Below are 14,809 nucleotides of genomic sequence, written 5' to 3' on the forward strand. Positions count from 1 at the left end.
TACAAACTTCTGTCCGGACTAACTTACTGTCTTTCTTATGCAGCTGATTTCACAGATAATAAAAGTCTTTGGTTTAGTAATTAATTTCACTTTAAAATAATTTCACTAATTTCAATAAGGAATCCTTGGGTAGTTTTTCAATAAATTTCTAATGCTGCATTGTGGGCTGAACACCATTTTATTTTATTTTATATTGGTTACTGGGCTGAAAAGATGCTCCTCCTCCTCCCCCACCCTCTGTCTAACCTCCTGACTGCAGCTAGCTGCCCTACCCTTGTTTATTGTAGTTCAGTACATTGACACTTTGTTGATTGAATTGAAACGCAGTAAAAAATACATCCGAAAATCCTCTTGCTCACTTACCTTATTTCAAAAACATAAAAGCAGACTCATGCAGTAAGAGTAGCACTTACCTTCTCATGAATGGTAGTAACCACGTATCACTGGCAGCAGGATTTCCAGGATCCTGCAGTTGGCACTGCACTTGTGGGCTAGCAGGCTTGAGCTGTTCTTGTGAGCAAAGTACCAATACGTCCTCCATTTCAGCATTGCTGGATCCACTGAATGCAATAGTTGTTTGTAATGTTTTGTAGGTAATGGTTATTACTAGCCAACCAGAGATTACTTATGGAAAGGAGTGGAGTAAAATATGTCTTCTTCACATTCCAAAATGTAACTTTTCCTTTATGGGTACTTAGGTTCAGTTCAGTTAAGATGTCAACTTCTGATCCTTTCAAACCTTTTCATTTTATGTGTAAAAATAAACAATGTGAGAAGTTTTAGCTTGCTTGCAATAAATACTTTGTGTCTGGGTGTAGAATTGATGGAGAATATTGTCCCAGATGACAGTAATGAATGGAATTGAGCAACATAAGCTGATATTTAGATACTTTCATCATTGAAGTCAGCAGTAATATGCAGAACAAATGTTACGAATCTTATGCAACATAAAAGATCTGTAATATGTGATTTGCAGTCAGTATGCACACCAGAAGTTTTAACATTGTTTTTACTTATTTTTGTTTCTGCCATGCTCAAACTTGCATAGCATTTTTCTGAAACAATGATGGACAATTTACAGAATACGAAGTTGTAAGTTCTGTGAAATTAGTTTCAGGTAGGTACCATTCTTAAGGAGGAAGTTCCAGAGCCAGTACCTGAGGACAGTGAAGCAGCCGTATCAGAAAATGAATCAACTGCACTTCTTAAACATGCTTCGTCAGAGGCATCTCTTTCTAGTTGTGAAACAGTTATTTTTGAGAGGAGATCACCACTTGATGAACAAAGATTATCTCGCAGGCCATCGAGTGATATTGAAGAGGTAATCAGATATTAGGTTTTCATGCTTTGTCTGTGCATTATTATTTTTGATCTTTCTTCACCCTTCCTATATATCTTTCTCTTTACTGCTAAGTGAATGCATGAAATAGCTCCTAAATTGTTTCTTTATTATTCATAGATTTCACCAACAAAAATTTTGTGTCTCAATATAAGATTAATTAATTGTACAGATGGTTGGATATTCATAATTTTTTGTTCTGTGAAGTTTGTATCAAGTAGTAAAATATAAAGCATGAAGAAACTATTTGGTCATTATTCATTTACATAGTGTGACATCCAAACTAAATTAACTTTGATTCAAATTACGTAAAAAATTTATGAACTTTGCATTAAATTCTATCTACAGACTGTAAGATCTACATTCCTTCCTTATTTTGTTTTCTCTTTTTGTTTAGGTTATCCTGGTTAAGAGTATAATTCAAAATCTGGAAGCTCTTGAAGCATGTGATTCTCTCGAAGCCATTTCCCCTGATAGCATGACATCTCCACCACGTGTAGAATCAGTTGACAAGGCTGTCACAGCAGAATTAAGTGAAAATGACATTGACTATAAGAAAGAAAGAAGGAAAAACAGGAGGAAGAAGAAGAAAAAGACAAAAAAGAGATATGATAAGAAAAAGAAAGAAGATAATGGAAAAGATGATCTGTCTGATGTCTCTTCTTTTTCTTCTGATGATTATCTCAAATCTAAAAAGAAAACATTACGAACATTAGATTATCTTGCACACTGCTCAAGTATGAAGAGATCTCCATCACTTAAAACACATGATCAGAGATCTTCATCTATTTCTCCAAATCGTTCTCTTCCATTTCCATCAACAAAACAGCTGAGCTCTCATAAAGGTTTGAAACGTTCTCCGCACAGCAGTGCACCTCTAAGATATAAGCCACGTGCTGTGCATTATGAAAGAAAATCGAGACGAGGTGGCAGTAGTAGCTCACCAAGCCCATCACGTTCCTGGCATAGTCGTAAAAGACTACAGTCAGCTGTGAAGAAGTGTTCCACTGTCACTTCCCACAGCCCAACACATTCCCCATCTCGTTGCAACCTCCAAAGCAGATATACAAAAAAACGATATCATCCATTGAGGTCACGCTCAAAATCTCCAGTGTTGAAAAGACATTACAGGTTAGTTAATTTCTTTATCATTGCTAAATATTTTTGTTACTGCAAATGTAGTTCAATGCAGCTAAGTTGAAGTTTTGATTGCGTGTGCTATATCTATAAATTAGATGTAGCATATGCCTCAACTAAATAGTTTGTATTTTAGTTTATCTCATCTTGTAAACTGGCATCAGTGCTTTAATCATCATTTTAGAAACGTATATAACTTTATAGGAAATGATTTCATTAGTTTGTGCACTTCAGAGCACGGAGAAATTACCAAACAATTTATATACAGTTCAGTACAACAGAAACCAGTCCAAAATTGCAAATTTTACGTTCTTTGCGCTCAGTGACTAGATTTGGACCGAGACCCTTTTTCAGATCATCATATCATAGTCAAAAATGGTATTTCGAAGATTTGAAAACCATGTCAAAAATGTGCAATTAATAGTTACAGCACATAGAGAAGTTGCTGGCCCACACCTACTCCAACATGATGGAAGTTCTTCAATACAGTTGTCAAAATCTCTCTGAAAGACCTAACATGTGTTTATTGGTTGTGAATATTTCAAATATAGTGTGTTCCAGGGAGAAATACAGACATCTTCAAGAAGTATTATGAAATCTTTAAAGGTCTTTAGTGAGAATGTGGGCATACTGTGTTACGAAGAGCAGGTTATTAATTATACTTTATAGGAGAGTAACACCAGCAATGTAATGAATTGGCCATCATACATATTGATAAGAGGAAACATAGACACTGTGCAGCAAACAACAATCAATACCCATACAAAGAAAACAGGCCTTACCCGACATTCCTTTTCCTATTGTCACTTCGTCAAGTAATTGACTCTGTTACACTTCTTATATAACAGGTTGAGTACCCATTGCTCCTCAGAACACTTTCTAGGAAGGACATAAAGGTCTCGGGACATTTCACTGAGAAGCTGAAGAAACTAAAACTTGGACCAGATGACATCCTGGTCAACTTTGATGTTTCTTTGTGTACCAGAGTACTACTCAATGACACTCTTCATTTAACTTAGCTGCAACAATTAAATTGAACGTTTCAATGATGACTAAAACTCATGAGACTTGGGTGTTCTTTAAGCTGCAGCTTCTTTCCTCAACTATCATTAAAGCTGAAATAATTCATATTTGTAATGCACATTGTGAATGTAGTATAAAACCGTAACAACCTGATACTAATATTATAGTAACAAGTAATGGTTATTATAATATTTATTATTAATAATTATAGGCCTAGCTATAAACACTTTTAATGTAAGCAAGTTGGTTTCAGAAAGAAAATTCCAACAATGTTAGGTTTGAATATTTCCAGGAGAGCTTCAAATCTTTCTTGCAGAGAGTATCATCATATTGCAGTGACATCACATTGCAAGGATAGCAGTTTCATAATTCCAGTTAACACATTTTACCAAAGGTATTATTGTAAATATCATAAGAGAGATGTGCAATCTAACAAAACAGGCTACAGAGGACATTTTTGATAGAACGAAAAAGAACATGACCTTAACCAAAATGAAATGCAGTCATACTGTTGAATACAGGTTACACCATGATTGTCATTGCGTCTGGCAAGGAAAATACTACAGCTGTAAGGCAAAGATAAATAATTAATTAAAAACTTAACAATTACCTCAAAACTTATAGGAGATACAGTAGTTAGCAATCAGATGATGGTGAATATTTTTTCTCTTTACAGTAATACAACCACTACCACCAGAAAGAGAGCTATAAAGATTATGTTGCTTCTCAGTGAACCAGAAATAAAATATTGTTTCGTGGTCAGTTTAAGCAGGGGACAACAAATGGCAGTTGCATTGCAGCAGTGAAATAAAAAAATTTCTCGCCTTAATCCAGCGTATAGTATGATCAAATGTCTCTGATACCTTATGTTTGACAAGATGATGAACCCTGGTCTCATTTCAGTGTGATCACATTGTAATAGCAGCAAAAAATTTCACAGTTTGAATCCTTAGGTTTCCTTCCAGTGTTCTGCCAATTTGTGTATTTCGCCAACTCAAGATTGTTCCAACAAGAATATCAATAGATACAAATTCCACCTGTGTTCCTACCTACTCCAAGGAATCAAATATAAGATCCAAATTTTGGAGAGTGTTATTATTCTACCAAATGTTTCTGGTCATTTCTGAAGATTGAAAAGACTGGAAAAGCATTACCATTCACCCAAGTACAAGTTTTGCTCTGTTGTGTTGAGCACAATTCTTCAATGACAGTAGTGTGAATGAGATTTTATGTGTGTGTGCAGAAAAGGGCCATACAAATCATGCACACAAAAGAAAGACACAATTTACACCAGAAACATATGTAGCTTGTGCGATTTACTGTACCTAATGCATGCTGGTGGTAGCAAGGTACCAAAATACACCAAAGTGTGAATGGGATTACATTGGTCATCAACAGATAAACAAAATGGCAGTGTAACAGTAATTTCTTTTTCACAACTTCGTCCTCCGACTGGGAAATTACCGTTGTGCATGATGAATAAGTCATCACTACTATGCAAAAGAGCAGCTGTTCATAAGAATGCACCACTTAGGGTTGGGTGTAATTACATTGAGGCAAGGGCTAATACAGTAGTTTATAGGGTGGCAAGGCACGGGGGTATGGCATATTTTTAATACTTTGAAAGACGAATAGCATCTTGTAAGAAGCCATAAAAAAGTTCCAGTTCCGATCCCATTAAAAACCAGCATAATACCAACTTTTAAATCGTTTTGTTGAAAGGAAAACACCTGACTAGGCTACATTTTTTCCTTTCCTCAAGAACTGGGGAGGGGGCAGTGGACCCCCTTGCCCCTTAATATGGGTACTCTTGCATTGAGGAAATTCAGCTTTGCTACTGTATGAACTGCTCTTTCTCCCAAAGTTTCTGTGGTTCACATGGCTGCCGCATACTAGCGCATAAGTGGCGTTGTGGGAGTACACTAGCAGTTGCATAATCTCTTCTAATGAAGATGAGTTTGTGCAAGATACATGTGAAGTAATGCCTGAGAACCATATCAACAAGTCCTTGGGTGAGAAAACTTAAATCATCTGATAGTTCCATACCTGCAAGGTGATTTTGTGTCAAATGTGTTTGTTAGGACAGAGTACCCATTTATGTAAAGTCCTTGCCATTTTGATACGCAGGTAACTGAAACGGCATTGTATGTTAGGATGAGTTAACAAAAAATCACTTTCCTATATTTGATGTCCATTACATTGAGAGAGGGAAAAAAGCTCTATTGTAGATGCTGATGATCATTCTGGCCAGAACTTAGTTTTATGTCAGCATTAGTGTACACACATAAGGTTTTGTAGTAGATAGCTGCTGTGTTAGAAAAAGGGCACTCCTGTCACCATAGTGAGTGGAATAGTTTCATATGTCATGTGACTGGAATATCATTGAACATTGTACTACTTGCCAGGACAGCAGTCAGTGGAGGGTGGGCAAGGTGCACCATACACAAGGGTGGGCTTATGTGTCTGGTAAAAAAAGCAGGGAAAAATGTTTGTTCTGTAACCAACTCGCCTTACCCACCTTGGTTCATGATGTAGTCTCCTTTGAAGGATAAACTCTTAGTCCAGTGATCCTCCAGTTTTTTCATCCCATCAGAAATATTGGTTCTGGCAGACTCTGAAAAAACTCATTGATTGCAACTATCAGTTCCTCTTCCGATGAATGTTTCTTCCCAGTAGGGCAAAGTTTCAAGTTAAGTAACATGAAGAAGTCACTTGGGACTGAGTCTGGTGAATAGGGTAGATGAGGAAAGCCCAATTCATGTGCTTTTGCCAGTGTTGTCACTGATGTAAGGGATGGTGCATTATCCTGGTGACATAGCACTTCTTTGCACTTAAGTCCTTTTTTAGCCATGCAAGTATTGAATGCTCCAACAGTGAAGCATAATAGGATCCAGTTAGGGTTCTACCTTTGTACAGGTAATCTATAAGGGTTGTTCCTTGGGAATCCCCCCCCCCTCCAAAAAAAAAAAAATAAAATAAAATAAAATAAAAAATAAAAAAAAAAAGGGGCCACCATCCACCACCTGACAAAATGTTCTTTGCCTTCAGGGCACTTTCACTAGCTATTGTCCATTGTTGTGACTGCCATTTTGACTTGGGTGTGAAGTGATGGCTCCAAGTTCACTCAACAGTTACAAATTGGTGCAGAAATTCTTGTGGATTGTTATTAAACTTCAACAGATGTTGTTTTGAAATATTGTGGTAGATGTACTTTTGGTCAGCTGGGAGCAATTTGCCACCCACATCGCACACAACTTCTTCATAGCCAATTCTCCATGTTGGATATTATGCACTCACTCAGTTGAGATGTGTACAGTCCCAGCACTCTTATGAATTTTTTATTTGGCAACCTTGATTACCATATCATGAATTTTTGTCAATGATTTCTCTTGTGGCTGTAGTATGTACAGCATGCCACAAGAAACTGATAACATCACATAATCACTCCTGAATGATCTTAGTATGGTTTGACAAGCAGAACACTCCATGGATGAGTGGTGCTTGTGTGGCTCCCTGGTCACCTCACCTCAGTCGTGTTGAGTGAATTTGAGAAGTCGACAAGCAAGATGTGCAGGATTTGGATCCAGTTCGGGCCAATCTCTGTGAGTTGTAGGCTGCTGTTAAACAGTCAAGAATCAAGATCATTCCCCACTGCTTTTGGTATCTTGTGGAGCCCATGTCATGACATACCACGGTCATCATCAGCGCAAAGGTTGATCCCACGTGCCACTAGGTAAGTGTGTTTAATGCAGTAGCTCGTGATGAAAATTACAGCTGTAACAATCACCATAAAAATGTTAAGAGCTCTATTGGCTGATATTTAATTTTACCATGAAAATTACAGGTTTTTTAACTGATTCCTTAATTTCATATTGCTTCAAATTGTATTTCATGATTTAAATAATAAAAAAAATCAAGTGAATATGTTTTTAAAGGTGAACTTCAGGATACTTTAAATGGAAATTTGAATAAGTAATTTTGTTAGGTGATGCATTGGTTAGCAGGATAAGGAACGGTTGCTGCACATAAGCCAGGTATATTTGCACAACAATGAAACTCTTGTAGTTTACACCTTGGATGGGTAATACAAGTGACTTTGATTGGAATATGCATCAATTAGATAACTGTCGTTGAAATATATTTTGATGTTCCACTTTTTCGTTCTGTTTTGCACCATGGATTGCTTTTGTGGCATACTGTGACCACCAGTGTTGAGGTAAAAAGGTTTAGGTACCTAGGAAACAAAAGGAAATACGTGCTGTATGGTGATGTAACAAACTTTGCAGCTCTTCAGTGACCAGATTCAGTATCTGTGCCTTTGAAGGTATGCAAAATAATGCTGTTTTGAAATGTGTAGTGATGAATATGTATGGTGCACTAAACAGGATATAGTGAATGTTTGTCATTATGCAGTGTGTATGACTGATATAGTCCCTTGCACACTTCTAATCACAGCTGTGTTGTGAACTATACCATATATAAAATTTCCATCTAAACAAGTTGTTTCCAGAGACCATCTGCAAAATGGTCTTATATTAGGCAAGATTCATCCAACAGGTGGCACTGTAGGGGTTTGGATCTTGTACCTCACCACATTCACTTAAAACATCGGCTCTCTCCAGGAGGCGACCCAGCAACAGCATGTTGGTCTTGCAACATGGCAGTTGCCCCTCATTCTGTTCAAAGTTTGCATCACAGGGTATGGGAATGTACTGTCAAAGACAGGCTCTTCTTCTGGGAGGTTGTTGGGGTTCTCCAGTTCTGTTCTCAGTCTTTCTGTCCATTGCTTCTGGGGATCCATGAGGACTTGCATTGCATCCTTTGGACAGAGCTTTTCCTGGACTGCAGACATCTCCCAGGAGGCTGTGATCCATGTGTTGGGTGACAGAAGTGAGTTTCCATCTTCACCTACACCATCTGTGACACAATGTCTCAGTGCACATGGGGAGGGGGGTGGACAATACCATTGAGAGTTTAGTTTTTCTGCATGTCAGGTGTTCAATTGCCATCTGCTCTGGCTTGTTCACTGCAGTGTCCACCTTCTTCACATGTGCAGATGCGCTCCACATAAGACCAGTGTACTCTGCAACAGACACACAAGGTGCCATAACTGACTTCACCAATAACTGGGAATTCAGCAATGATCACGGTTTGGCATCCCATGTTCTGCATGTCCTTGACCTTCTAGTGCTGTTCTTGGCACATACCTTGATTTTGGTGTTGATGTTGTGCTGTTTATAGGTCAGAATACAGCCCAGGGCCATTCCTACTTATTTCAGCTGTGAACATTACCACACGTCACCACAACACATTGAGTTCTCATAATGTTTCTCGGTTATTTAAGTGGAAATTGCAGACTGACATCTTGCTGTGATTTGGGTTCAGGTGGTTAACATTGTAATAGAAATAGATTATGTTCAGAGTTTTTGTCAGTTTCTCTTTTACCTCTGAAAAGTTTTAACCTTGGGGTGCCACTGCTCTGTTGGCAGCATATATGTCTTGCCCAGTGTAATTTTGTATTGCCTACCCATTTGTGTACATGTTGTTTAGTATTGTTACCATGACACTTCCTTGTATTGAGCCATTTTTCTGATTCCTGCTTCACCTGCTGTTCTTTCCACCTACTGTTTGCTGTCATGTATCAACTGAAGATAGTGTGCCTTTGCCCATTTCTCGAGCAGAGCTCTGTTTTCATTGGCATTATGGTAGCCCCTTGACAGTGACAGTGAAAATCTCCCAATAAAAAGCTGATATCAGCATAGCTGATATTGGCTGGTGTCCAGAAAGTGTAGTTCTTCTCTTGTGGCTCGTACAAGAATTTGCTGCAGTACTGTGGTTTGCACTTGGTAAGCAGCTCTGCTATCTCTCTTCACCACCGAGACTGAGATGATGCTGAGAACAGGCTTGGAAAGAATGTCGCTACCAGACAACCTGTGTTATCTGTCTAGGATGATTTCCACACTACTGATGTTGGGTTGACACATAGAAGTCTCCATGTGGGGTCTCCTGGACTAGTTGAATTTTACATTCATAACCTTTACACATGACAGCTATTAAAATTTCTTTATTATTATATAGTACCTCAATTTTTATATCATAATAAAAAAAGCTGTTGAAGCAAGCATTTCTTGGGTGTGCTTGATAGTGGATCTAAACATTCTTCAAGGAGGCTGCTTCTTTGCACTATGCCACACTACAGCTACCCAAGTATCAAGTAAAAGATTTTAACTGCTGTAGCAATAATTTTTTTATTTTTTTTTATTTATAAAATCCCATATCTTCCTCTGGATGTGTGAAATCAGACTCATGGTAGAGATAATATTTTTCAGGTAAGTTTAATTTTCACTCCGTAATTGGAGGATCTGTTTTGTTTTAAGTGTTCAGTGAATGGAAAAGTTAATGGGACTTTCTTTGTAATTAAGTAAACAAAAGCAACTTCTCAGAATTTTCTTTCAGCATTTATTAATGCTTTCTGTTTAATGTTAACTGTATCTTATACATGAATGATACTTTGTTGCAACATAAAAATCAATTTTACCACTTATCAGATGTGTGTAGGCACTCATATTTCACTTGTAACACTGTACTGTTTTTGGTTTGACTATTATGGTACATTTTTCAGTATCCATTGACTGTACTGTCACTCAAGAAACACAAATGCAAATGCTTATTTTCAAATTTGAAACTGACTTCTTTCATTTTGTGTACCCTTGTAGTATAAGGTAAATGCTGTGTCATATGCAGTTTATTTATTTAAATGAACATTATTTTTACACACTATGCTTTTGTTAAAGGCGAAGAAGCAGATCAAGAAGTTTCAGTCCTCAGAGTAGAAAATATAGTATTACAGCAAGACGAAAGTACCCTGAATGTCCCAGAAATTCAGAGAGTCCATTAAGATTGTCTCCGGATGTTAGAAGTAATTCACCACTTGAAAGAAAACTTTCACGACGTCTAAAAAAATTGTCATCACTTAGAAAAGATTCAAGGTAATGTTAATTACTGTATATGCATTGTAACTTGGCCTTTCACATGGATGTTGTGGTGAGCACATGCAAGCAATCTCTGCCTTTCAGATATAGTACTCTTGCCGGGCAGGTGGCATATAAAACAAATTTGCACCTGTAGTTTGTATTTCTACAAAAGCAAAGGTATTGCACGAAGGTAACAGTAATTTGAAGGATTTATTTATTTGTTTTATTTTATTTTTCTATAAAAACTGAGATCATTTTGCTACAGATTACAAAATACTACTGTACACCACTACCACAAACAGTATTTGCTGCTAACCAAGATTGGCACTGACAGGAAAATAGACAACACTAGCTGACTTTAACAAGTTCCTCTGTTCGAAGCACCTTCCATGAGAAGTATCAAGTTGTAGCGAACAGATAGTAGAACACATAATAATGGTAATCATAAATTTTTAATTAACACCTTGAATAAAATAAAGCTGCAAACCCGAAACTTTGTGATGGTATTGACCCTTCTCTACATATTTACTATTCAATGTGACAGTTTTTTCCATGGTAGATGCCTTGGTAGAGACAGTAGTTGTAGATGTTTGCATTTTTCTGGGTTATGTGGTGTCTGAGCACAAAGACCTCCACTTCTCTTGTGAATCTGGGTTCTGTGCAGTGAGATGATTTGCCACTTTGATCTTTATCATTCAGATTTCTTTGACCACCCTGGAAGCATCTCTGCCACCTAATCACTCAGCGTGGAGTGTTGCAGCATTGTTCCCCTTCATATGCTGAAAACAAATTACTGCACGACACTCCACTTTATCAGTGGGCTGTGCCATTGTGTTTTGACTCTTCTGTCAGCTTGTTTCTGACTGTGGCGTGGGGATTTCAGTGTGTACCAGGATTGCGGAGGTGTAACTAATAACAAATAAAAAATTTTGTTATTACCTTTTGCAGTAGACCCATAAGGCTTCAAATTATTATTTGTGTGTGTGTGTGTGTGTGTGTGTGTGTGTGTGTGTGTGTGTGTGTGTGTGTGTACTCCTAAGAGCTAATATAAACTTGTAACACACACACACACACACACACACACACACACACACACACACACACACACACACACACACACAGATGACTTCAGTCTCTCTATGTTTGGTAACTAGTCATTAATGTTAAAAATCAAGGAAGTTTTATATAAAAAACGTAAATATATAACAAAAACAACCATCTGTGCTGTATTGGCTCAGATAGCTGCCGTTTATGTTGCTATTTTAACGTAACATTTGCATAAGTTCTGTTATTAGTGCTCTGCATGTCTTTGTTCTGAAATTACTTTTTAGCTTAAAAACAAACAATGTTATTCAGTTTATAATTTATGAATAGTGCCGCAAAAGATTTTGCAATGTTTTATGGGAGTTCTTTGAAAATCAAGAAAATTATTACACTTACCCTATTTTTCCGAATGATTGAAACAAAAAGAAGGAAAGTAGTCATCAGTCTGAAGATGATTTTCTTGAGCACCGTAGTGCTTTACTAAGCATCATCCTGTTAGAGGGAGACTTACGGTGTAATGTGGGTTCTGAACCACAGTGCTGCTTGGTTTTTTTCACATCAACAAACATAGCCAGAGAGATGAAAGAAGTGATAAGTGACAGATAAAAATCCTAGGATTGATTGGGGATTAAATTCAAGACCTATGGATTTGTAATCTGACACTTTCCCACTGAGCCACCGAACCACATCCAAATGAACTACTATGCATAAAAAAGTCTGTAAGACATGGGCTGGCACCATGCACTTGTGTAAGAAATATCAGTTATCATAATTGTGAGGAGGTACACATGTAAAAGTATCTGCTAGATCTGGTGAAAGTCATAAAAGGCAGAAAGTAATGAAAGACTCTGTATTAAAATCTCTTGCTTGACTTGTTCCCCATCCACGAAGGCTCTCCTTCATCATTATATTTATGAAATACTATGTGTGACTGAATGAATCACGCTTGTATCCTCACTTCATATAATGACTAAATTAACGTGACAGTCAAAAAATCTCACATTGTGCAACCTTTTTGTATTTTGATAATATTTAGAATTGTATTAGGATTTGAATTCCAGGCATAGCCTCTTTTGATTTTCACTGAAATATGAATTACTAGCTGTTACCTACAGATGCACTCGCATTTCAGTAGTTTCGTTACACTCAGTAAATAAGCTATTGTACATGCAGTTATGCCTGTTGCCTTCACGCTGCTCCAATACACAACACGGCACATGCAGCATTTCTGCTAAGCAGTATGTGTGGGGTGTGCATTTATGCATCAAGCTATTGATGTAGCTATATGTTATACGTGTACATTATGCAACTAATTCAATAATTTTTTTTACGTTGTTTATGTGCACAGATCCAAAAAAGATGTTCTATTCTCTACTTAACCCCCCACCCCCTCCTTTTTTTAAGTAGCTTATGTTCTCCCTCATCATTCAAGCTATTTCCATACAAAATTCGCCAAAATTGGTTCAGCTGTTTAGTTGTGAAAAGGTAACAGAGTTACTTTCACTTTTATGATATTAGTATGGAAGTATGGATTAATTCCTATTAAAGTTATGGGATATAGTCAAATGCTACTATAGACTAAGTTCTTAAAACATGGGGAAAAAACTGTGCGTTAATTCCATATTCGCGATCAATTCTGAACATAGCCTTCCATGAAATATTAGTTTCTAAATTCGAATGCCTGTTTATATACTCAATATATCAATGGCTACACCAACAAACTTGCTGTTGTTATACTAGTTTACTGTACATTATTTCCTCTGTGACCTCTTGCTGCATGTTTCTGCTCTTCTCTACTGTATCAAGATTACTTTGTACAGAAGGGAGAGTTGGATAATTAAAAAAAAGATGACAGTAAGGTATAAGCGGCAGAAGTGAAACTCTTGAGGACTACAGAAGATGGTATTTAATAAAGAATGAATATGTCCAAAGTGAGTTGACTGTACGTGTTACTAATGAGAAAATAACTGAATGCGTAGAGAGATGGTAACAACATGTGAATATAATGAAAGGAGAAAGACTAGCCAAGAAAATACTGAACTACAACCTGAAAGGAAGGAGAGACATAGATCGAACAAGGAAATGATGAACAAATACCTTGTGAAGATGGAACATACATAAGTGTAACCCTTGTATGTAAGAAATCTATGATGATGCAGATCTACTTTCTTAAACCCAGCATCAAGGAATGCTGATTCCACCACATCTTTGCTGGTGTTAGGTTTCCCAGGTTTTTGGCAGAGACAACAAGAAGTTGAAGTTTCTGAACACCGTTCATTGTGGTGTAGGACTGACTATATACATTGTTCCAAGCCACAAATTGGTGGTGAAGTTAATGTCATTCTGATGTAAGCTTCATTCACATACTAGTCATCAATGAATTAAAGCAATTCATTATAATAACATTACTTTGTAATGTTTAACAGTTTTCAGCATTAAAAAGCTCTGGCATGTCATTCAGCTTTTCCTCACAGTTTAAAGAGTTTTTACACATGCTTTCAATTGTAATAAGGGTAGAGCTAGTTCAGCAATCCAACGTAATTTTAAAATTGTATGGCCTGTCTTCCCATGAGGTTTTTATGTAATCATCATTATTTTATTTAAAATGTGTTACTGTATAGTATTGTAAAATTTTTGCTTTATGTTTAAGAAAGAAAAAAAAATTACTTCTATTGCTCATTGACAGTCAGAGTATATGATCTACAGAAGGATTATGATGTTTCTGCAGATGATTGTTAACAGTAATCTTATTGTTTGTTGTCTGGATAGTAATGAGTATTGCCATTTGTTCTAAATATTTAAGTCCATAACTATTGCAGCCAGCAACTTATTAAAGTTAGATAGTGCTTTCAGAAAGGTGGAGCCTTGATTAGAACAACTTTAAAACTGGATATTTGTTCAACTAGTTCTTAAAATTCTGGGAGACCTTGTGGTAGCCAAGATAAAGTGTCTGAAATAATGTTATCCTTTCCACTGAAATGAATGCTTTCAAATTTTACTCCTATTCAGCTAAAGACCAGTGTGCTAGATGCATATGGAGAAGCATGCAGCTTAAGAAAAAGTTTAATGCTTTGTGGTTACAGAAGACTTTCACATGATTACCATAAACAGAATAATTGAACTCTTTTAATGTCCAAACAACTGGCAGAGCTTGTAGTTCATTTACAAAATAGACTCTTGAGTCCCAAAAAAATGTGATTGCCAAATATGATTACTCTAACTTCAGGTTTATCGTTATGGTTTCCATTTGGAACAGACAAGCCCCAAGATCAACAAGATCAAAACAGGAAGC

The 14,809-nt window shown here is 36.9% G+C and overlaps 1 protein-coding gene across 1 annotated transcript in view; it reads left to right on the top strand.

Moving 5' to 3' along the window:
- Window positions 1–14,809, top strand: part of LOC124611132 — a 236,098-nt gene that overhangs the window by 150,609 nt on the left and 70,680 nt on the right. Inside the window, exons 5-7 of the mRNA XM_047140217.1 lie at window positions 1,112–1,321; window positions 1,737–2,470; window positions 10,294–10,488. Coding sequence (XP_046996173.1) covers window positions 1,112–1,321; window positions 1,737–2,470; window positions 10,294–10,488 — 1,139 coding nt within the window. The remainder of the gene's footprint in view (window positions 1–1,111; window positions 1,322–1,736; window positions 2,471–10,293; window positions 10,489–14,809) is intronic.

The sequence above is a fragment of the Schistocerca americana genome, chromosome 1 (assembly GCF_021461395.2).
Source record: "Schistocerca americana isolate TAMUIC-IGC-003095 chromosome 1, iqSchAmer2.1, whole genome shotgun sequence".
NCBI classification, from domain to species: domain Eukaryota; kingdom Metazoa; phylum Arthropoda; class Insecta; order Orthoptera; family Acrididae; genus Schistocerca; species Schistocerca americana.